The 24,314-nt window shown below is 41.6% G+C and overlaps 1 protein-coding gene across 1 annotated transcript in view; it reads left to right on the top strand.

The window, feature by feature from the left end:
• The window catches only part of PKP2 (plakophilin 2), a 107,346-nt gene that overhangs the window by 65,345 nt on the left and 17,687 nt on the right, over positions 1-24,314 (top strand). The window contains exons 7-9 of the mRNA XM_075551892.1: positions 16,369-16,486; positions 17,473-17,637; positions 18,576-18,749. Coding sequence (XP_075408007.1) covers positions 16,369-16,486; positions 17,473-17,637; positions 18,576-18,749 — 457 coding nt within the window. The remainder of the gene's footprint in view (positions 1-16,368; positions 16,487-17,472; positions 17,638-18,575; positions 18,750-24,314) is intronic.

Here is a 24,314-nt window from a genome sequence, read left to right on the forward strand (position 1 = left end):
TATTGTGCCTCTTCTAGTTACACGCTTTACTATTTAGAGAGTGTTTTTATATATATACGTGTATATATATATATACGATGTATATATACACATATACATACACACATATATATATATATAAACATATATATATAAAAACATATATATATAAAAACATATATATAAAAACATATATATATATATAAACATATATATATATATATATATATATGATGATGATCTAAACCAAAGCCACTGCAGTCCAAATGGTTCCGACTCATGGAACCCCACAAGGCAGCGTGGAGCTGCCCCATAGGATTTACAAGGTTGTAAATGTTTAGGGAAGCGGACTGCTTCATTTTTTTCCCACAGAACAGCTGGTAGTTTTGAACCCTGACCTTTGACGCCCAAGACCTTAACCTCTGTGCCACCAGGGTCCCTTAAACAGGTAGTAATGGATGTCAAATATCAACTCTATACAAAGATTGATATTAGTAACTAAGCAATTTACTAAGATGAATAAGAAAATTCTTGATCTATGTGCATATATTTATAGGTTTAGTATTAAGATAGCAGATGCACATTGGGCCTCCACTTAAGTACTCCCTCAATGCAAAAACATGTTCTGTTAAACTGGCATTCCATGATGCTCACCTTCCAAACACAACTGCTGAAGACAAAGCGGGTGCATCAGCAAATGTGGTGAAGAAAACTGATGGTGCCCAGCTATTAAAAGATATAGCACGTAGGGTCTTAAAGGCTTCAAGATAAACAAACAGCCATCTAGCTGAGAAACAATAAAGTCCACATGGAAGAAGCACACCAGCCTGTTTGATTGTGAGATGTCAATAGGATCAGGTATCAGGCATCAAAGAACAAAAAAACATATCATTGCAAATGAGGGGGAGTGCAGAGTGGAAAACCAGACCCCACCTGTAGGCAACTGGACATTCCCTTACAGAAGGGTCACCAGGAAGAGATGAGCCAGTCAGGGTGCAGTGTAGCAACAATGAAACATACAACTTTCCTCTATTTCATAAATGCTTACTTCCCCCCACTATCATGATCCCAGTTCTTCCTTCCAAATCCAACTATACCGGAGGATGGACACTGGTACAGATAGGAGCTGGAAACACAGGGAATCCAGGACAGATGATCCCTTCAGGACCAGTGGCGAGAGTGGTGATACCTGGAGGGTAGAGGGAAGGTGGGGTAGAAAGGGGGAACCAATCAAAGGATCTACAAATAACCCCCTCCCTGGGGGACGGACAACAGAAAAATGGGTGAAGGGAAACGTCGGACAGTGTAAGACATGACAAAATAATAATACTTTATAAATTATCAAGGGTTCATGAGGAAAGGGGCAGGGAGGGAGGAGGGGAAATGAGGAGCTGATACCAAGGGCTCAAGTAGAAAGCAAACATTTTGAGAATGATGATGGCAACAAATGTACAAATGTGCTTGACACGGATGGATGGATAGATTGTGATAGGAGTTGTACGAGCCCCCAATAAAATGATTTGGGGGAAAAAAAGAAAATTCTTAAGGACTTTCTGATATGAAATAGGTGGATGCTGTACATGGGAAGTAGAATGTGGCCTAAATGAAATGTGTTAGCACTCTGGTTCTCAAAGTGTGGCCCCTGAACCAGCAGCAGCAGCTCACTTGGAGCTTCTTGGGATGACCAGGCCCAGCCCCACTAACTCCTTGAATCAGAAGCTCTGAGAAAGGCCTGGCCCTCATGTTTTAACAAGCCCTCCAGGTAACTCTGGGGCAGGTGGAAGTGTGAGAACCACAACGTCAGGTACTTGTAAAGAGGAGTTCCTAACAAAAGGCGACTTCAGCGGAGCAGGATCAAAGGGACACTATGGACGAGAGCCCAAAGGAGCTGGCCTTGGCAGATTATTTGCAGTCAGAATCCCTAAGGATGAACATCCAGATTTTTTAAAGAGGTGCCTAAGTGGTCTCCCTCCAGTCTGTCTTCTGCACTGTCGACGGGACCCGGGGCTTAGAACCCGTTTATTCTCGTTCAATCCCTGCTGGGAGTTGTAGTTCCCTCCAGATACACTGAATCAGAATCGACATTTTTAGCAGGTGATTCTTACAGATCAGTAGTTGATTCTTACGTTCACCTAAGAGCATGTTTAAATGCACATTCTGAAGCAAACTGGAAATGCAGATGTCAAAAGGGAGTTGAACTAGAACAAATGAGTTCACAAGGCCTGACTGGAGCTGTCTTTCTAATGCACTGTTGATCCGTCACTTGCTCAAAAACACTTTATATCTTAAAATTTCTTTGTGTTTCCCCATTGTCTTAATATGCAAAAGAATTCTCAGGAGAGCATATGTATTAGTCAGAACTGTTTGAAATGGAAATAGCAGAACTCCAACTCCAGTTTACTTAGGCCGTGTGAGAATTCTTAAATCAGATGGCTGAGAAGATGCTGACAGTCAGACATGGGAGTAGAAAACCTGCCTAGGGACCCTGACCTCAAAGATAAACAGAAATTCAGCACCCTGGCACACACTCATTTTATATTTCTATATCATTTCTGCTTTCTAATCATTTTGCATGTTGGACTCATTTGCCTTAAAGGCATGGCAAATCTCTCCAGCTAGTGGATAATGTAATTACATTGGCAGTGTGCTTAGCCAGACAATAGGAAAAAAAAATCACTTCTTTCTCTATCTGACTGTGTCAACACCAGGGAAGGTTTCTCCTTGGCCCTGTTCTAGAAGGGCGCCCGATACTTGAGCATTGTTGCCTGCAGTGACCAGGCCGGGATCAGATGCCTGCTTCCTAGAAAGGATGGAGAGATTTGTTACCAGGCCAAGGGGGACTGGAGTACGTGCCTCGTGGGTAAAATGAAGCCTTGGTCCTTTCTAACACAACCAGCTTTTCTTAAAGCCTCTCTTTCCATTTTCTTACAAACATACTTCTTACCCCGCAGTGTACTTCCCTTTTTCTTAAATGTTCTAAGTATTTTCATATATTTATGACTTTACTCCATTTTGTTTGTGTGGTAAAATATTTTATATTTCCTGCCTATGAAATACTTAGTCTCCGAACATTTTTTTCAAGTTTTATTTATTTATTTATTTATTTTTAAACATTTTATTAGGGGCTCATACAACTCTTATCACAACCCATGCATATACATACATCAATTGTATAAAGCACATCCGTACATTCTTTGCCCTAATCACTCTCAAAGCATTTGCTCTCCACTTAAGCCCTCTACATCAGGTCCTCTTTTTTTTTTTCCCTCCCTCCCCGCTACCCCCTCCCTCATGAGCCCTTGAAGTCTCCGAACATTTAATACCAAAGATGAAACTCGCCCTCTTGGGAAACATTTCTTGCTTTCCAAATTCTTGGTTCTTACAGAACTTTATATATAAATCACAAGTGTTAAATACCTTTGATCACGTTGCTGTTTTATGGTTAGTTGTAAATATACCTTTTAATTCTACTAGATAGTGCAAGTCTTAAAAACTACCCCTATTTCTGTTACTCGGCTTTAATCGGTAACACTTAGTTTCTGGCACTTAGTAAGCATGCAAAAATAAGTGAAATGCAACAACTGAGTGAGTGAAGGAAGCATAAATGAGCGAGCGGCCGAGTAGATGAAAATGCACACGTGAAGCAGCTGAACCAGCTATCTGGCGCACATATCAGGCTGGAGGAGGAAAATCGACAGAAGCTGGAAGCATCAGCAACGAGCTGATTGCAGAGCCTCTGGGGAGCAGGGTCCCGAGTTGTTTGGTTTGTTTGTATGTGTTCTTTAAGCAAGATTTGCTAATGTGAGCAAGATAAAAGTAGTTTTAAGTTCTGGGGTGAAAAAGAACTCCAGTAATAACAGAAAAAAAAAAGATGAGAATCTAAAGACAAAGATGTTTGTGAAGACATCTCTTCCCATCTTTTTTCTGAATGAAAAGGTGAAGAGCTGACTGTCTGGGAAGAACAATTCCTTGGCTGATACACTTTGCCCACAACATGTAGTAGCTGAATATACTGCCATCGGAATGCCATCATTTGAAGCAGTATTTGTAAAGTAACCCAGACCACGGATTTGAATTGCTTCAAAAGCAAAAATCTAGGAAATAGTGTCATGGGGTGTGGTGTGGTTACTAACATATATATATATATATATATATATATATATATATATATATATATATATATATATATATATATAAAATTTTTTTTCATCCGTATATCTATAAGAATGTTGTTGTTTTTGTGCGACAGCAACTTGACTGTGATATATAGCAGCCCCATAAGATGGCATCGAGTTGCCCCGCATGGTTCTGTAGGCTGCAACCTTCATAAAATTACAGGGTCTTTGTATCCTCTTGCAGCCTAACTGGTGGCTCGGAACTGTTGACCTTTTAGGTGGCAATGGAAGCCTTAAACATTATGCCACCAGGGACCCTTAAGAATAGATCATTATAAAACTTGAAATCAAATAGTAACATTTTGATAATGATGAAAGGTCTGTCAAATGATTGCTTATTTGTGATTCCAGCATATTCTGAAAAGATTGTAAGATAGCTGTTGACTAGAGTTTAGCCAAGATCTCAAAAGCAAAAATGTCCCTAGGTTCAGAGCCAACAATGAACTATGAATTGGCAGCACGATTTGTATTTTTTTGGCACAGTAGTTGATTTAGGCTCCTTGGAGAACAACGTCCCAGGCACCTGTGAGGTTCACCCTTTCCTATCTCAACATTCAGATCCGTCCTATAAGAACTTTCCTTGTCTGCACATAGTTGTTTCGGTGTTGAATGAAGTGTCCCACAGGCAGAGTGTGTGCTGTGTTCACGAGCCTGTGGCGAGGACTGTGTTTCTGCCCTCCTGAAACTGCTACAGTGCGATTGCATTTGTTCAGCAGGATGTGCACAGCTCCTCTTTGACAAGACCAACATGGTCAGACGTGCTATGTGTCAGGTTTGGGAGCATTGACAGGACTGGCACCTGCCTGTAGCTGCATTTACCCTGGGCCTTGGGCTTTTTAGGAGGGCCCTTGAGTATTACTTGCTTTCATGCAGCAGACTAAAGTCCTTCACTGAAGAGTGATAGGATTTACAATAGGAATTTTAAGTAACTGTAATATTCTATTAACATGAATAAAGAATAAAATCCAAATTAAAAAAGGAAAACTAAATTGCTACACAAAATGGTGTGCGGGAGTCAGAAAGTAAGAGAAAGTTAGCTTCTCTTTATAACTCCATTCAGGTTCATTTGAAATCAGCCATGATTGAAGTTTGTTTGTTTTTTTAATCATTTTATTGGGGGCTTGTACAACTCTTATCACCATCCATCCATCCATTGTATCAAGCACATTTGTACATCTGTTGCCATCATCATTCTCAAAACATTTGCTTTCTACTTGAGCCCAGGTGTCAACTCCTCATTCCACCCCTCATGAACCCTTGATAAATTATAAATTTTTATTATTTTGTCATGTCTTACACTGTCCAATGTCTCCCTTCAATAGAAGTATTTATTGAACAGAAATTTGCATTATGGTTCTGGAAAAGAATATTGACAGGATCATGGACTGCCAAAAGAACAAAGAGATGTCTTAGAAGAAACATAGCCAGATGTTCCTTAAAGGCAAAGATGGGGAGACTGTCTCACATAATTTGGACATGTTATCAGGAGAGCCAGTTTCTGGAAAAGGTTCTTTTGCTTGGTAAAGTTGAGGGGCAGTGGAAAAAAGAGGCAGGTCCTCAACGAGGCAGATTGACACAGTGGCGTCAACAATGGGCTCAAACACAAGAACAATTGTAAGGATGGCGCAGGACCAGGCGGAGTATTGTTCTGTTGTACACAGGGTCGCTGTGAGTCAGAACCGACTGAATGGTACCTGACAACAGCAACAACAAACCTACCCCACCCCAGTGCCGCCCCAAAGCTGGTAAATTAACAACCATTGGCCCCGGATTTCTACTCGTTCGTTTAGCATACAAATGTGGATAAGAGAAACCCTTGGTCTTACGGATTTCCACAGAACCACACCAATGGGCTTCAATATTATCAACTCTTATGAGGAGGCACATGGCCAGGCAATGGTAACTAATGATAATTAGTGTATGGGTGTATTTGTCCCACATATCCTTGTTGGAAGTTGGCGGAAATGAAACGGAACACAGATCAGTACCCTAGGCTTACTAAGTTGAAGTGGACTGGGACTGGCCGTTTGGAATCAGGCAGTCACATGGTGCACTATGCTGGGAATGACCAGTTCCAGAGGAATGGCATTGCTTCATCATCAAGAAGGACATTGCATAACAAAGAAAAACAACAAAACGAATTGGTGACAATGAGGGGGTTGGAGCATAGACCCAAAGCCCATCTGTGGACAATGGAACTTCCCCCCAAAGAGGGGTCCCAGGGATGGGATGAGTCAGTCAGGGTGCAGTAGAGCACTGAGGGAGCACGCTGTATACCTCGGATACCTTGCAGCCTTCCCACCTCTCGGTATCTGACTCCAGTGCTGCTTCCCACTCTGAACTAGACAGGAGCACGTACATAGGTATAGGGAAGAGATAAAGCTATGACACCTGGAACCCGGAAACAGGAAAGGGAATAGCGATAGCAAAAGGGTAGGGGGAAGGGGGCGAGAGGTGGGGAGGGAGGGAGGGAATGCCGATCACAATGATTGGCACATAACCACACACCCCCATCCAGGGGGAAGAACAACAGAAACCAGAGGGGAAGGGAGACAACGATCGGTGTGAGATATGAAAATAATAACAATCTATCATCTATCAAGGGGCCACGGGGGCGGGGGAACTGATCTCAAGGGCTCAATAGAAAGTAAATGTCTAGAAAAGAATGATGGCAATATATGTACCAATATGTCAGACACAATTGATACATGGACTGTAACAAGAGTTGGAAGAGCCCCCCAATAAAATGATCTAAAAAAAAGAGAAAAAGAAAAGGAAACAGGCCAGGAGCATCATGTCTGGTAAAGCAGAAGGGCAGTGAAAACGAGGAAGACCCTCAATAAGAGGACTTGACCCAGTGGCTGCAACATGGGCTCAAGCATCCGAACAATTGCACGGAAGATGCAGGTCGGGGTCATGTTTCCTTCTGCTGTTGAAAGGGTCACTGTGAATCAGGACCAGCTCAAAATCCAGCAACAGCAACGCCGTCTGTTGAACATGTAGTTCTGTTGAAGGCTAATAAAGGTACTCTCTTATTCAGCTACATGGGTCTTATCAAACTGTGGCTATGGAGAACGTCGCAATAGATGGGAATTCCAGAACACTTTGTACTCATGCAAAACCTAGAAATAAACCAAGAGCTAGTCGTTTGAATCTAGCAGGGAAACGGCATGATTTCCAATCAGGAAATGTGTGCCTCAGGCTCATATCATTTTACCAAACGTATCCAATCTGATTGCTCAGCAAATAAAGTCATCTGAAGATGACTGCAGCGTCAGGATTGCAGGAAAGCGTATTGGCAGCCTGTAAATGCAGATGACACGGACGGCTCGGAGTGTTGATTGATGAAGATCAAAGACTGCAGCCTTCAGAATGGATTGCACCTCAACATAAAAACAAATCTTCACAACGAATAAAGAGCATCGTGATAAATGGAGTAAGCTGACATGTCGAGGATTTAATGTTACTTGGCTCTACAGTGTCTTCAGCCTGTTCTACAACCTTTTACATTGTGCAAATCTGCACAAGACCTCTTGAAAGCGTTAATGAGCAAAAATGTCCATTTGAAGACTAAGATGCACCTCACTGAAGCCATGGTGTTTTCATTCACCTCATATGCACGTGAAAGCGGGACAGTGATGCAGGAAGACCAGAGGAGAACTGATGCACTTGAGTTTGGGTGTCAGTGAAAAACGCTGGCTAAACCACACTGCCAGAAGAACGAAGCAATCGGTCCTGAGAGAAGTACAAGAAGAATGCTTCTTAGGGTAAGGCTGGCAAGACTTCGTCTCACATACTGGGAACATATTATCAGGAAGGACCAATCCCGAGAAAAGTGCATCACACTTGGTAAAGGAGAGGGACATTCAACAAGCGGAAGTGGACTGGTACCTTGGCCACAACAATGGATCAAACAACAGTTGTGAGAATGGATGGAGGTTGGCTAAAACTGACAGCATTTTGATCTCACCACCACAATCCTACTAACAAGTCTTTCCGCACTATGAAGGCCACCGCAGACGGTTTTTGTCATTTGCTTAGCATGATGGCACGGCACCAGGTGACAACACGTTACCATCGGTGTTGCTCTTGGTGACTTCAAATCAAAGCACGTTATAAAACACATTCCGTTTTCGTGGTGACGTTTTATGCCTGTATATTTCTGTTCAGAGGAAAATAAAATGGGAATGAATGTGTCCTACAAGAGATTTAAATTTCACTTTCCTGCACATCATTATGAAATAAAGGTGTTTTGATAACTGTATAATTATATGTGTGCCAAAATTGTAACTGTCTTGAAATCAGCTACTAGTGTCGCTCATCACCCTAAGTCTAGGTGGAGCAAAGCGTATGGTATAGCAGCTAAGTGGACAGAGGAATCAAACTGCAGCTTCAGGAGGAAAAAAAGTCTTCTTCCTGCCCAACGATAGATCTAAGGGCAAATTTTGGGAACTACCAATACTGACTTCTCTCTGGAAAAATAATGTTTCCATGTAAATGTTCAATATACTTAATTACGTCTGTAAGCAAACACCAAGAACATATAGCATCGTACTACATTTCAGTACCTTTCTATACCATCACCAACCCCTTGCCATTGAGTCTGTTCCAACTTATAGTGATTCTACAGGACAGAGTAGAACTGCCTATAGGGCCACCACCTCGAACAAGGAAACTCAGCAAAGACAACCGAAGATTTGTTAAATCTGTTTTTGCTGGCCTTCCTACATTGTTTAGAATGTCCTCACCAAATAATGTACAGAAAGATATATATCTTAAATTGGAAGTGATATTTTCTTAATCATATTTTTCCCTGAAAGACTTGTTAAAGTAGACCGAATGCTAATAAATGTTTTCATTCATTATAAAAAACTATGGGTTGATATTTCTCAGTCAAGCAATTGGTGACACTGTCATAAAGTATGATTACACTGAAAGCGGTGGCTATCTTGGGGCTGATCCTCTGAGCATCACATCATTCCCCTGTATCATTAAGCACCTTTCTCAGCCTGCGTCTGGCGTCTCTGGCAGCTTCTCCTTATGAGCCAGAAATGCCCACCCACCTTGCACTGGCTCCAGAGTGTAATTTTTTAATGATTATTTGCTATTAATAATGACTGTAAGTAGAATTCTATACCCTGTCCTGAACAAAAGAGCCCTGGTGATGTCAAGGGTCAGGCATCTGGCTGCTAACTATAAAATTGGCAGTTCAAACCTAGCCGACGCTCTGATGGGGAAAGATGAGGTTGTAGACTCCTATAAAGATTTACAGTCTTGGAAGCCTTAAGGAGCAACTCTTCTCTGTCCTGTGACATCAGGTTGCTGTGAATTCGGATGGACTGCATGGCAGGGGGATGTGTGTGCATATCCTGAGCCACCAGCTCCACCTAAATCATCTTGCATACCACCCTGAAGAGTACTAGCTGAACCTTTAAGAATGCATACTTTTGGGGGAAAAAACAAACAAACCAAAAATGGAAAAAAGAAAAATTAAAAGAATTTTCAAATATAGAATTTCTTTCTCCATACACAGCTCCGTGGCTTATGGGAACTGCTGCCATATGTTTGGTTCCTTTTTCTCTTCTTGAGAGGAGGATGTGCAGGTTTACCTCCTGATGTTGTTTCTGTTTGCAGACAGAGCAGTTGACTTTGGCTGATGTTTGCGGTTATCTCCAGGAACTGATGTTTACTGCAGAATAACAGACATGGCCTCATTTCGGCGTGGAGTTCTTATTCCACTGCCAGTTCAAATGAGGCTCCCCTTTTGTTCTGTGCAACCGCACCCTGCCTCTGCAGGTCCTCTTCAAGGCTCGACTGTTCGATGCGTATCAACTGAGAGTGAGACAGAGGCCGAGGCCCAGGTCTCAAGTAGCAACAGGAAGAAGGGTGCTTCCTTATCGGCCAAGGCCTCATCAAACACATACTGAATCTCGAAATGAACTCTGACTCGGGCTGATAAGCACTTAATTGACTGACCCCACTTGGGTCTTCCTGCTCAAGCTCCATGTGAAAACACCTATAGTCATTGGTGAATATGAGGAGAAGCCTTTGTGTGGATCACTGTGGCCGTCTGCTGGCATGACCTGGAAGACCAGTCTGCTAGCCAACAGGTCTAGATGTGAATGCGCACATCGACTTTTGTCTTGGTGAAATGTCTTACAAAGATGCCCTTGAGCTCAGGGGTGGATTACTCAGTGAGCGAGGTATGTTTACCTGGCTTGCTGGGTACTCCATCCAATCACAGATTGTAAATTTGAAGAGGCTTTGAATCTCTTGGAACGCGCTGTGGGGTTGGAGAGAGACAGATCCCAGCCATTCCAAGAAGCAGAATCTTTGATGCGGTGAAAAACATGTGAAGTTGTTCACTATAGATTAGTAAGGAAGCACATGAAAGCCTATACTTATCTTGGTGATTGGGTGATCTAGCGTTGTTCCAACCCTATTGGTGCCTGCCATCCCTTCATGTGCTAGCGATCACCAATAAGCACCTCTTACTTTAAACATTTCCTCTCAGCTCCGCATTTGCCCAGGGCAGGTGGCTGTGTACCATGCACCAAGGTAGACGTTCTGCGCTGGTCATCTGACTGTTCAGCAGCATGTGCGCATGCCGCCACTCACACCGCCTTCAGTGGAAGGGCTCGTAAATTCCTATTATAAGAAGGTTCACTTTGATTTTAAAGTAGATCCATGGGTCAAGGTTGTGAACAGTATTTTAATGTAACTTAAGTAATTGTGTAAACATTACAGGACATGCTGTTTGTGACGTACCCCTCCCCTGTAATATGTAGCATACACAGTTGGGCAGTCTCGTCGTTTGGCAGTTTACATTCTGTGGTTGCTGTGTGGACTTGGTTCATTCACAGCATTCTTAGGATTAGCGAAGACACGCCATTGTTTCTTCGCATTCTAGTCCAGCCAAAGGTGGTTTGTTTTCTTTTCCCTTTTTCATTGTGACTCTCGGGAATGTGTGAGATAAGTGGGCCTTGAGAGACCTCATCACAGACTTGCTTTCCCTTAAAACACCTGAATTATCCTAACCTGGTGAAGCCCTGCGGCCATTTCAGAGTTGGAGGTTCAGATTCTATATCCTCTGACTTATTACAGGGCGTATTTTCAGAAACATTCTCCCTCCCAACACACAAGCAACACCCACTAGGACTTGAAGAGCCCAAGACCTACCCAGAGTTTATGTGAAGAGCTCTCTCCAGCTCCAGGCCGATCCAAAGATGTGTTTGTTTGTTTTTTTACCTACAGATGAATAAATTAATTAAAAGAAAAATATTTTGAAGGAAAGAAAAACCTGTAAATAGATCAAGGTCTGATTTTTGATCTCTAAGCGTGTCCTTCAGTCAGGCCAAAGATGTGTTTTAAAAGTTTCAGAAAACCAGACGTTTGTTAGATATTTGCTCAGGCTTGGTTAGCTTGTTCCAAGGGAAATAAAAGCATCATTTAATCCAATTCAAACATATACACAAAATTAAATATTTCCACCAGGTTCTATTTGTGACTCTGATGATCAATTGTTTTGTTTCATTTTGTTTTCCATTCATAAAATTTGTATTCCACTTACGTCAACTTAATGCATGGCCTTGACAATTATGCTTAGATTGCTAATGAAAATTTTGTAACACATTAAAACTCACCATCGTGTCAAGTAATTTTCCTGTTAACTATTTTTATGCACATACAGTTTAGGCTAGTATTGAAAGAAAAAAAAAACAAAACAGAAAGAGAAATCACAAAAACAAAAATCCTGAAATAAGTTGAATACATGGTTTTTTTGTTTTATTGCTGTGCTTGATATACATGATGTAACGAATATCAGGCAATTCATTTTTATTACATCTTTACCCATACACACGTTCTTAGGTTGCCCAAAACATCTAAATACATATAAAATGAGTGTCGCAAAAAGAGTAATCATTTTTTTATTAACTAGTGTGTAAATATACTCATGCTCTTTTACTTCCAACAAGGTTGTAGTGTTTTATTTATAGCATTGGGGTGTTTCTCCATATTAAACTTCCATGTGGGCTACATAGAAGACACTGTAAAAATACTTCTTATGATTCAGGAGACATTGCAGAAGCCTCGATTCTAGTGAAGATTAGCTGTGGCAGTTCTGATTTCCCCCAAACTGAAGTGTTGTTTACTTTTAAGAAACAAACTACTGAATGAAGGGTGGCCATGTCGTTTTCTAGTCAGTGTGAGTTATTTTCGCGTGCTGCCCGTCTGTCGGGTTACTATGAGCCACAGTTGACTAAGTGGCAACCAGTTTCACTCTAGTGAATTCCTTTCGGTGCAATGACTCCTATTTTGGGCTGTAGTTCTATAAAATAATCTGCCCTTATCATTCATATTTTTGGCTGTTTAGTAAGTTGGGAGCTATTTTTGATATGCAGAAACAAATACTGAAGCAAATGGGTTCCATGTATGTTCTGTCAACAGAGATATCAACTGCCCAAAAAAACCCACCCCAAACTGATAAGTCCCGTTTCAAGCCAGCAGAGTCTGGATAATGCCAAACTACAAGGCAACAGTTAGCACGGGAGCGCTAGCAGTACTGCCAAATTGAATGACCAGTTAGACCCAAAATAAACACACTGAAGTTAAGCAAACTAGATGTCCATCTGCAAGAGAAGTAGTGGACTTAGTTGGTAAGAAAGACAGACCCTTTGATTTTTTGGAGTGCAATTTTAAACTAAGCTTTGGAAGCTTAGCTAGATAGCATTGTCTTGGTGCTTGCGGCTATGTATTTGCTAAACAAATGGCAGGTAGAGTGACCGCTGGGTAAGGTTTGCCTCTTCCCTGCAGCCCCCTGGGCACAAAAGTGAAAGTAGCCCTCCTCTTAGACGGCACCATGCATCTGCTGCCACTCCAGGGAAAGACACTTCAGTTTGTGGACCTCAGCTTCTTCAGGTGGAAATGGGTTTGGAAAAAAATTGCTTTTTAAAATTTCTGTCAAACTTATTACAATCCTATTATTCTTAGATTCAAATGATTCTTTCTTGAGAAAATGTTTGGTTCTACTTACAGTTGATAAATTTGTTCATTATTTTTCTTTTATGGACAATATGGAAAGTTTCCCAAGGATAGTAAAAAATAAAATGAAGTGAATCTTTAATAGGAAGAGTCAATTAAGGAAACTGGGGAAAAATACATGGCCTTCTCTCTAACTCCTGAGTATCCAGGGTATTCGTGAACTTGGGAAACAACTGGTAAAGTTAGAACTCTGATGTTGTCCCAAACTCAGGCCATAGAAGAGAGATTATTAGGTATTTTCAAGTTTACTTTTTAAACTTGTAAATTTAAAGCAAATTTACAATTCAGCAAACATTAAATTACTGGTATAGTCTTAGTTTGGGTTGAATAGTCTTATCTCTTCAACTGTTAGGTGGAATCATGAAATTGCCATTTTTTGAGTTAAAATCCATCCTATGTTATTTCACATAAACCTGCAAAGGTAATAATCTTCATGAGAGGAGGCTACAATGCACACACCTCTCAGGTTCCCTTTAGTTCTTGATACAATGCTGTGAACATTTTAACTTTGAAAAATATGTGTTGAAAGTAGTATTTGGGGCATTTGAGACCATTGGGTGCAATTATGCTCTTTTTATGATGAAGAAAATGAGATCCCCACAGTTCTTCGATCTGTAACTCTTCAATGTTCAGAACGACGCTTGGACTTATTAACAAAAAATATAAAGAATATACCTTGATAATTGTATGTGCCAGTGGAAGAAGCTGACCTGATGCATTTTATATGAATGGTTATTAGAATTGGAGTTGGCAAAAGGGGAATGGGGCAAGCTTTAAACGTCTGTAAACCAGAAGACACCATTCTTTTGCCATTCTTACTAGAAGAAGTTTCACCATTTTTAGGGGAGATATTTTAAAGGTCAACTCTAACAAGAAAAAGCTTGATCCAGAAGAAAATAATGTAGTACTTCCTTCAGTGCAAGAATACTTTCTTCTATTAAATTGGCATTCTATGATGCTCACCTTCCCGACACAACCGCTAAAGACAAAGTGGGTGAGCAACTAAATGTAGTGAAGAAAACTGATGGTTCCCGGCTATCAAAAGAGATAGCATCTGGAGTCTCAAAGGCTTGAAGATAAACAAGCTGCCATCTAGCTCAGAAGCAACAAAGCCCACATGGAAGAACACACCAGCCTGTGTGATCACGTAGTTCTGAAGGGACCAGTTATCAGGCATCAAAGTACAAAAAACCATATCATTGGATGCACACCTACATGATACAATTGCCGAGGACAAACGGGTGCATAAGCAAATGTGGTGAAGAAAGCTGATGGTGCTCAGCTATCAAAAGAAATAGTGTCTGGGGTCTTAAAGACTTGAAGGTGAACAAGCGGCCGTCTAGCTCAGAAGCAACAAAGCCCACATGAAAGAAGCCCACCAGCCTGTTCAATCACAAGGTGTCAGGGATCAGGTATCAGGCATCATCAGAACAAAAATCTTAACCATAGTGAATGAGTGGGGGAGTGCGGAGTGGAGACCCAAAACCCATTTGTAGACATCCCCTTACAGAAGGGTCTTAGGGAGGAGACGAGACAATCAGGGTGCAGTGTAGCAACGATCAAAAATACAACTTTCCTCTAGTTCCTAAATGCTTCCTCCTCCTTCTCCCCCCCGACCCCCCCACCCCCCCCACCCCCACCCACTGTCATGATCCGAATCCTACCTTGCAAGCCTGGCTAGACCAGAGGATATACACTGGTACAGATGAGAACTGGAAACACAGGGAATCTAGGGCGGATGATTCCCTCAGGACCAGTGGAGTGAGTGGCTATACTGGGAGGGAATAGGGAGGGTGGATGGGAAAGGGGGAACCTGTTTCAAGGATCTGCATGTGGCCTCCTCCCTGGGGGACATACAACAGAAAAGTGGGGGAAGGGAGACATGGGACAGAGCAAGATATGACAAAATAATTTATAAATTATCAGGGGTTCATGAGGGAGGGGGGAGTGAGGAAAGAGGAGAAAAAATGAGGACCTGATTCCAGGGTCTTGGGTGGAGAGCAAAAGTTTTGAGAATGATGAGGGCAACGAATGTACAAATGTGCTTTACACAATTGATGTATGCATGGATCGAGATGGGTGGTGTATGAGTCCCTAATAAAATGATTAAAAATTTTTAAAAGTGAGGGAAAATGGGAAGATGCCATTATATTTTAATTCATTTTTTCTACACTTTAAAAAAATCCTCTCATATTTTACTTAACCTTAAATAATACATTGCTTAATGGTATTTTTAAATATTATATGCTATCTATGTGAAAAAAAAGGAAAAAATGTTTTGAAACCGACTGTGGTAGCAATTGTACAATACTGTTTTATGTGATTGATAGACTGTTATATGTAAGAGCTCCCAACAAAATATTTTTTAAAGAAAATAATGTACTACTCTTATTATAATTCCAGAATATAAATATGGCCAGGACCTGAAGTGTGACCCCCAGATGCATCGCTTTGTTATTTGTATTTGATAAGCTTCCGTTCTCCATAAGGAAGCAACCTCCTCTTATAGATTGTTACTGTTTATGGAAAGGTGTCAAGGCTTAGCAAAATTAGCAATGGACTAAGTATACAGGTATTTATAGGTCATGTTTGCTTTAAGTCTTACACACTGTGAAACTCTGGATTTTCGGTGACATTTCTTAGCCATTTTAATCAGAATTACTGCATTTTAGAGCATCTGGTGTAATACTTGTCACTAATAATACCAAAATGTACAAAGTCTCCAAATAATGCGGTTCAGCACTCTGTCTTTCCAAATTAGGAAACTGAGTCTCAGAGAAGTTAAGTAATTTTAGATTGCTTACACAGAACAAATTGACATTTGGACATCTGGTATATGGCTAAATCGAACATGCCACTCACTCTCTTAATTTGTAAAATATTAGCCTCCTACCTACCCTCTCAAAAATGGGGTGAATGTTAATGAACAATGTTCTGACCTTGATGTTTTGAATGCATGATTACATGTTATATGATTTAGAAATTGTGTCCACATTTGGTGACCATTGAGGAATTAGGATGTTTCAACCCCAGGACACATCTGTCCCCCATTTACAAATCTACCCATTTTCAAAATACCTGGAAAAATCATCAGAAGCTTTGAAACAAAGACCTATTGGACACAAAGCCTAAGCCTTCTGGTTTTATTTACTGTGTCTTATTTTTCTGATAGAAACCTGAGTTCTGCTGGCCCTGATGGAAGGAAAGTGATGAGAAGGTGTGATGGGCTGATTGACTCCTTGGTCCACTATGTCAGAGGATCCATCGCAGATTACCAGCCAGATGACAAAGTAATTCAAAAGTTACAAAGCTTGCATACCCAATTCCCTATTTTGTACAACTCTTCCGTGTCTACTTGAAGTAGCTGTTTGGACTTAAACTTAGTCATTGACACATTTGCTGGGTTTAAAATATCCTGTACCTGTTTAGTCCATCTTTCTTTCTACCTTTCCAAGCCTGGGGAGCTTGGTGAAATGGTGAGTTACGCAATAAGCTGCCGACCCACGACCAGCAATTCAAAGCCACCAGCTGCTCTGTGAGAGAAAGATGACGCTTCTCCCACAAAGGGTTGCAGTTTGGGAAAACCATCATGATAGTCAGACCTGGTCCTGCAGGGTTGATCTGAGTCAGTGGTGTGGGGAGGGCAGCGAGTTTGTCTGTATGTTTCCAGGTACATATTTTCAACTACATATTTAATCATTGTCTATATATTTGAAAGGAGCTCAGATTCTACAGGTTCTTTCTCCTCCTGTCACCATCCGCTAAATGAAAGTAAAACTGAGTGATGTTGGACTGCCTCTCCTCGCCCGTGGATCCACTGGGTAGCAAACCACGTCCATTCAAGCTCTGCAATGCCTTTGGCTCATTCGCTCCTCTATGGCGCTCCTGCTGAGGTCCTAGTTTATACAGCTTCTTACTGATCATCACAATAAACTCCCAATTGGTTTCTACAAACAACATCTTCTCTTAAGATCCAATTCCACAGAGCAACTACTAAGCTATGACTCACTCCCCTAAAAGTAAATTAGACAGACTTTTCATTGCTTTAAGAACAAAACACTCAGCCCTGACTCCTTTGCATTGAGCTTGCTACCATTTAGGATCCCACCTTTGCCTTTCAAGCTATATGTATTCCACCCTCCCCAGAGCCCCACAGTTTGAGTACACCAAACCCCAGCCTTATGCAAGAAGGCTTCAAAAAGCTTAAGGAAAAACTGGAATTAAAACACAGTGTGACTACATGTATGTAATGAACATTCTCACTCTTCTTTCCCAGGCCACAGAGAACTCTGTATGTGTTCTTCATAACCTTTCCTATCAGCTGGAGACAGAGCTCCCAGAGAAATATTCTCAGTGTATCTACGTTCAAAACCGGAATATCCAGTCAGACAACAACAAGAGTATTGGGTGTTTTGGCAGTCGGAGCAGGAAAGTGAAAGAGGTACATGGGGAGGCCCTTGAGACAATGAGGGAGGGAGAAAGGGAACAAGAGAGGGAGAGGGAGGGAGGGGGGAGGAGGCCCACATGTACATTCCTAGTGCTTAGTATGTCAAGAACTACTTTAAATGCATCAACTCTATGAGACATGGATTATTAATATTAATTATTGATGAGAAAACAGAGGTACAGAAAGATTAGTTATTTAATCCCAGAATAATTCAGCAAATACATAAAAGGTCTACAATTTGATTCTCAGGGATTCTGTTCCACATCTTTATGTTTAACTATTAAATCATGCTGCTAGATCTCATATAGATTAGGAAATAAGCTTCGTAGAACATAGTCAATAGTATACACATGGTTTTAACCTTAAAAGCAACCCTCGTATGAGCTTTGGACATTCCAAAAACATACTTTGGAGAGACAAAACTCCGTGTGCAACAACAACTCTATTTCCATACTGATAAGGAAACTGGGAGAGAGAAAAAATATGACCTTCTCTCCTACTCCTGAGTATCAGGGTATTCTTGAACTTGGAAAACAACTGGTAAATTTAGAACACTGATGTTGTCCCAAACAACTTCATAAGCCTCTGGGGGAACAGGCCTGCTTTTTCTTATCACTAGCATGTATGTGACTAATTTAGCTTTTAGCCTTAACAGCAGCCTGAAATGATTCCAGGAGAGCTTATGCTTAATTCTCTGAGTTTGTTCCCACTGTGAAATGTGGGAGGGGCTGTTAGGAAGCAATATCATCATGAGTAAGAAGTTAAGTGATTAGAACTGTACATATTTGTTATTTATTTGTATTTCAAGGGCTTCTCATTCTGTGCATTGTCTTTCTCAACAAGGCAGTGTTTCTGGTCTCTTGGGCTGGGTATGGAATTGTTGAGATTGCTTGAGGTGTACTAACTGTAGATTCCATTGTGTATGTGGTTAGCAGTTCCAGGACCTGCCCATGCCAGAAGAAAAGAGCAACCCCAAGGGTGTGGAATGGCTGTGGCACTCCATTGTGATAAGGATGTATTTGTCCTTAATTGCCAAGAGTGTCCGAAACTACACACAAGAAGCCTCTTTGGGAGCTCTCCAGAATCTCACAGCAGGAAGTGGACCAGTGAGTAGCAAGCTTGTTTTTCTTTTAAAAGTAATGACATTGCAGACATACCTACTATAGTTTCAGAGATAAGATAATGAGATAAGAGCAAAGGTCTTCTCACTTGACTCAAGCCAGCCCTCAGGAATTTCAAGAGGATGTTTCACCTTCCAGGGCCTTCCGTCACTGCTCTGTAAAGCCCTGTCAGACTTGGGTGCAGCCCTCCGAGGGTTTCCAGAGGTAGTCCACCCACATCAATAATGTGCATCCTCATAAATATTATGGGCAGAAGAAAGTAATGGGATCATGCTTAAAAGTCTTGGTGAAACACAACTACACATACAATGTGCATGTCTCGTGACATTCCCAGAAGTAAATTTTGGCCTTATTCACATTCATTCAATGGTCTGAAAATGTTGCTTTTGGTGATGTTTAGCTTTTAGCCGTAATAAGCCATGGTCAAGAAGTGTATAAGCCATGGTCAAGACGTCATAGATAGAATTTGGTAGTACCCCAGTAATCTAACGATAAATAATTGAAGTTCTGTGTTTGCTCCAGGCCAGTTAGCAGCCTGTCCTGAGAGCAGTGGGATTCTTTGTAGCCAATCAGCCCGAGATATGTTGCACTGGAGAAGACTAGGCACAGGCTAAGTGCCATAGCCCAAGAATGAGCTGGTCTTGTTAGGCGTGGGAGACTCAGCCAACTTCACATTTGGGTCCCATGGTACTGGCCCTATGTGAAGCTAAGCATCTGCATTTTGTGGTGTGACACGTACTGCCTCAGCCCTGATGGACTCTCAGGTGGCCAGTCAGATTTTCTTGTCCGAGCAAGGAATGCATCTGTTGCTCTCATGCTTACCCTTCAGCATCCGCACAGGCGAGAGATTGAAAGATCCCAGGCCTGGCAGCTAGCCAAGTGAACAGAGGGGCCAAGTGCACATGGCTACAGCCTACCAACCTCACCAGCTTGAGTGGCCGCTCCACCAGTGGTGCAAAAACCCCCACACCTCCTGGATAGAGGCTAGCCACCCTAGCGAGGACCGTCCCTAGTGTGGAAACAGCAATTTCTTCTGCATCCGAGAGAGCAGAGCAGAGAAGGAATGAGAGAGAGACTGCATTAGAAACTCAAGGAGAGGGTAGTGAGACTCTACTGCTGGGATTCAGACCTCTGCTTCAACAGAAAACACGGTGAAGACTTAAATCCCCGAGACCACAAAGAAATAAAAGTCAATACCACGTAAACATATGCCACTATAATACACTGATGAACACAATGCATTGTAAAATGAGCAGCACACATGATGTATAACACGCTTCTTACTTGGGTACAACTTTGTATTAGTCAGAACTCTTTTTTGGTTACAAAGCATAAAATACCACTTCAAACTGGGTAAAGCAGAAAAGAGGAATTTCGCGGTTCTCAACCTTCCCAATGTCGTGACCCTTTTATACAGTTCCTCATGTTGTGGTGACCCCAAACCATAACATTATTTCTGTTGCTGCGTCATAACTATAATTTTGCTACTTTTATGAAGTGGGTGACCCTTGTGAAAAGGTTGCTTCACACACACACACACACACACACACAAAGGGGTTGCAACCCACAGGCTGAGAAGCGCTGCATTATGGGAAGGTCAAGATGCTCCAAAAAAATATAGGATTCGAACAGTCTCCACCTCTGGGCTCTGCTTCTCTGTGTTGGGTTCAATCCCAAAGACCTGAGACTGTGAGGGCCAAGATACAGAAAACAAAACCCCTTTTGCCATCGAGTCGATTCTGCCTTAACCCAATCCACATATGATGCAGTAGAATTGCTCAATCGGGTTTTTAAAAACAAGAATCTTTATAGGAGAACATTGTGTTACTCTAGGTCAGATGTCCTCAAACTATGGCCCGTGGGCCATAGACATTTATCCAGCCCGCCAGGTGTTTTTGCCCTATTTGTTTTTTTACTTCAAAATAAGATGTGTGCAGTGTGCATAGGAATTTGTTCATAGTTTTTTTTAAAACGATAGTCCTAAAAAAAATAAATAAATATTTTTTTAAAAAAACGATAGTCCTGCCTTCCAATAAGAACTGGCCCTTTGTTTAAAAAGTTTGAGGACCCCTGCTCTAGGTAGACTAGAGAAACAAAATTTATAGGCACTCATGTATATAAGAAAGAGCTTTATATACAAGAGTAATTGAGTATTGAGAAAACATCCCAGCCCAGTCCAGATCAAGTCCTTAAGTACAATATTAGCCCATATGTCCTATACCGATCTATAGAGTCCTCTATAGACTCACAAAACGCAGCAATGATGCCAAATGTAGAGAGATCATAGACCAGTGGGTGGGACGTGGATCCAGTGGTGTTGTAAGCATCTCAGCACTGGGGTGGGTCTCCACATGGCTCCTCCACCTCAGGGTACTAGCATAGTTCCATGTGTCTTGTCAGCTGTAATGTTTCCCAGGGAGTGAGCAAGTGTCCCACCTCCCGCGAGCTATTTACTAGTATCTTGTTGGCACCTCCAAATGATGTGCTGCCACCTGACTGAGAGGCTGAACTCCACCCCTTCACTCTTAATCCTCTCAAATTGACACCAGAATATGTAACTGCCACACAGAGCAGTGCTGATTCAGCAATCATCTGTATACCAGAGCTAAATATTGTCCAGTCTCGTGCCATCTTCACAATGATGTTTATATTTGAGCCCATTGTTGCAGCCACTGTCCCATTCCATCTCCCTGAGAGTCTTCCTCCCCTTTGCTGACCTTCTACTTTACCAGGTAGAGGCTAGAAGATGAGAATTAACCCCTCGTGCCTCCCAAGTAAAATCACTTATTACTTCATTATACTTGCCTAATATCCACCTAGGAAAGAAAACAATAACTCCTGAAGAATACAGAGAATGAGGCTCACTCTCTGGTTGCGGTTTCCTGCCCTCTTCTGAGCCCACAGTGATGGCTGTAATGCTCGGGTGGGCCAGACCTGGGGCTCGTCCCCCAGTGTGAAACTGTCAGCGCCACCTTTGTCACATGAACTGACCTGGGAAAGCCGTGGTTCCCTGGGAAATCAAAGTGTTGTTATGGAAACAAGGAAGAATGCACCAGCAGGCAAAAACAACTTGGAAAGGATATCTGAGCTTTTGTGTCCCAAAGATCCAACCACAAAACAAAGAGCTGTTTTTCTTACCAGATACACTTTGCCACCATGCCCCACCCCCTCACCTCAAATAAAGCAAAAGCTTATTCCCTTCCCTATATTACACCATGCTACTTATGCAGGGATTCTATAAATATCTAGTTATTGAAACTGTTCTTTGCCAGGACCATAAAATGATTAAAATAAATTCTCCAAGAACAGGTTATTCCCTAAATATCCATCCTCAGAAAAATAATCTTGTAGGTAACAAAAATATTGTAATAAAAATATACAAAAATTTCTCATTTCAAAAGGGAATAATTAAAGAGCATGGAAAACAGATAATACCTCCAGATAATATCCACCTGCTTACTTAGTCTATTTAAGGGATCATATTGATCCATTAATAAAAATGGGTTTACACAGAAGCTTGCTCTTTGTTTTGAATAAGTTGTGAAAGGCCAAAACCAGTGTTTCTCTTATTTTAGCACTGCGAAAGAAGACAGCCAAACTTCCTCGCACTGCTGTGGTTTGCAGCAAGGTGTAATTGTGCACAAAGAGAAACAGGAGTGGGGAATTACCTGGGAGCCCTCAATGCCACAAAATCATGAATTTTTAAAATCATTTTATTGGGGGCTCGTACAACTCTGATCACAATCCACACATACATCCATTGTGACAAGCACATTTGTACATTTGTTTCCCTCATCATTCTCCAAACATTTGCTTTCTACTTGAGTCCTTGGTATCAGTTTCTTATTTTTACCCTTCCTCCCCACACCACCCTCATGAACCTGCGATAATTTATAAATTATTATTTTGTCATGTCTTACACTGTCCAACGTCTCCCTTCACCCACTTTCCTATTGTTCGTCCCCCAGGGAGGGGGTTATATGTAGATCCTTGTAATTGGTTCCCCCTTCCCACCCTACTTTCCCTCCACCCTCCCAGTATAGTCACTCTCACCACTGGTCCTGAGGCGTTTATCTGTCCTGGATTCCCTGTGTTTCCAATTCCTATCTATACCAGTGTACATCCTCTGGTCTAGCTGGATTTGTAAGGTAGAATTGTGATTGTGGTCGTGGCGGATGGTGGGGAGGGGAGGAAGCATTTAAGAGCTAGAGGAAAGTTGTATGCTTCATCATTGCTATACTGCACCCTGACTGGCTCATCTCCTCCCCGCAACCCTTCTGTAAGTTGCCTACAGATGGGCTTTGGGTCCCCACTCCACAGTCCCCCTCATTCACAATGATATGACTTTTTGTTCTTTGATGCCTGATACCCAATCCCATCGACACCTTGTGATCACACAGGCTGGTGTGTTTCTTCTATGTGGGCTTTGTTTCTTCTTTGCTAGATGGCCACTTGTTTATCTTCAAGCCTTTAAGACCCCAGTTGCTGTATCTTTTGATAGCCGGGCACCATCAGCTTTCTTCACCACATTTGCTCATAAACCCGCTTTGTCTTCAGCGATCGTGCCGGGAAGGTGAGCATCATGGAATGCCAGTTTACTGGAACAACGTGTTCTTGCATTGAGGGAGTGATTGAGTGGAGACACAGGCATGAATTTATCATCATACTTCCCAGGCTGGATTTCCCCAAAACATTTATTTTCTTTAAATATGGAAACCTTTGTAAAAACTTCTACCAAAAATCCCACTGCTAGAGAGTTGATACCAACTCACAGCAAGTGTGTAGGGCAGAGCAGAACAGTCCCATGAAGTTTCCAAAGCTGTGATCTTTACTTACGGGGCTGACTGCCACACTTTTCTCCTGCTGAGCGAGCAGCCTGTGGGTGTGAACTGCCAACCTTCTAGTTAACCCATTAACCACTGTGTAACCAGGCCTCCCCCTCTTAGTATTTCCCAGCCAACGTAACTAAAAATGTCAGAATTAAAACAATCATTTCTATCTCTGAGCGTTTTAAGCTGTGTTCTGAGTAGCATTCAATATGAAGTAATTCTTTTAAACTTGGATCTGAGCTTCTTTGGTTCCGAGATCTTCTATGCAACCCAGACTGAGAGTTCTTCTGTCTTCCTGTGGATGCACGTATATGTGTGCCATGTAAGCTCTGAATGCTAGTTTATTACCTAGATTCTAAGTTCACTCATTCATTTAAATACTTGATTTTTTCATTTAAGAACTTACTATACAATAGGCACGTGTATAGGAGCAAAGGAAATAGTGCTGAATAAGATACAATTCATATTTTTAATAATAATCTAACAGAAAATTTAAAAGGTAAGATCTTAGAAAGGGCCAGACCCAAAAGAGACTCAAACAAAGGAGAAATCTTCACAATACCCTCATCATGTCAAAGGATTTACAGTCATACTTATCCTCAGCCTAGGAGACAATCGTTATCGGCATGGAGCAAGGATATGAAAGCTCTTCATTAAGTTATAAGATACTTTCTATTAAAATTTTTATTTTTTGTTCATATTTTCTTATTATGACTTTTCA

Source organism: Tenrec ecaudatus, chromosome 6 (assembly GCF_050624435.1).
Source record: "Tenrec ecaudatus isolate mTenEca1 chromosome 6, mTenEca1.hap1, whole genome shotgun sequence".
NCBI classification, from domain to species: Eukaryota; Metazoa; Chordata; class Mammalia; order Afrosoricida; family Tenrecidae; genus Tenrec; species Tenrec ecaudatus.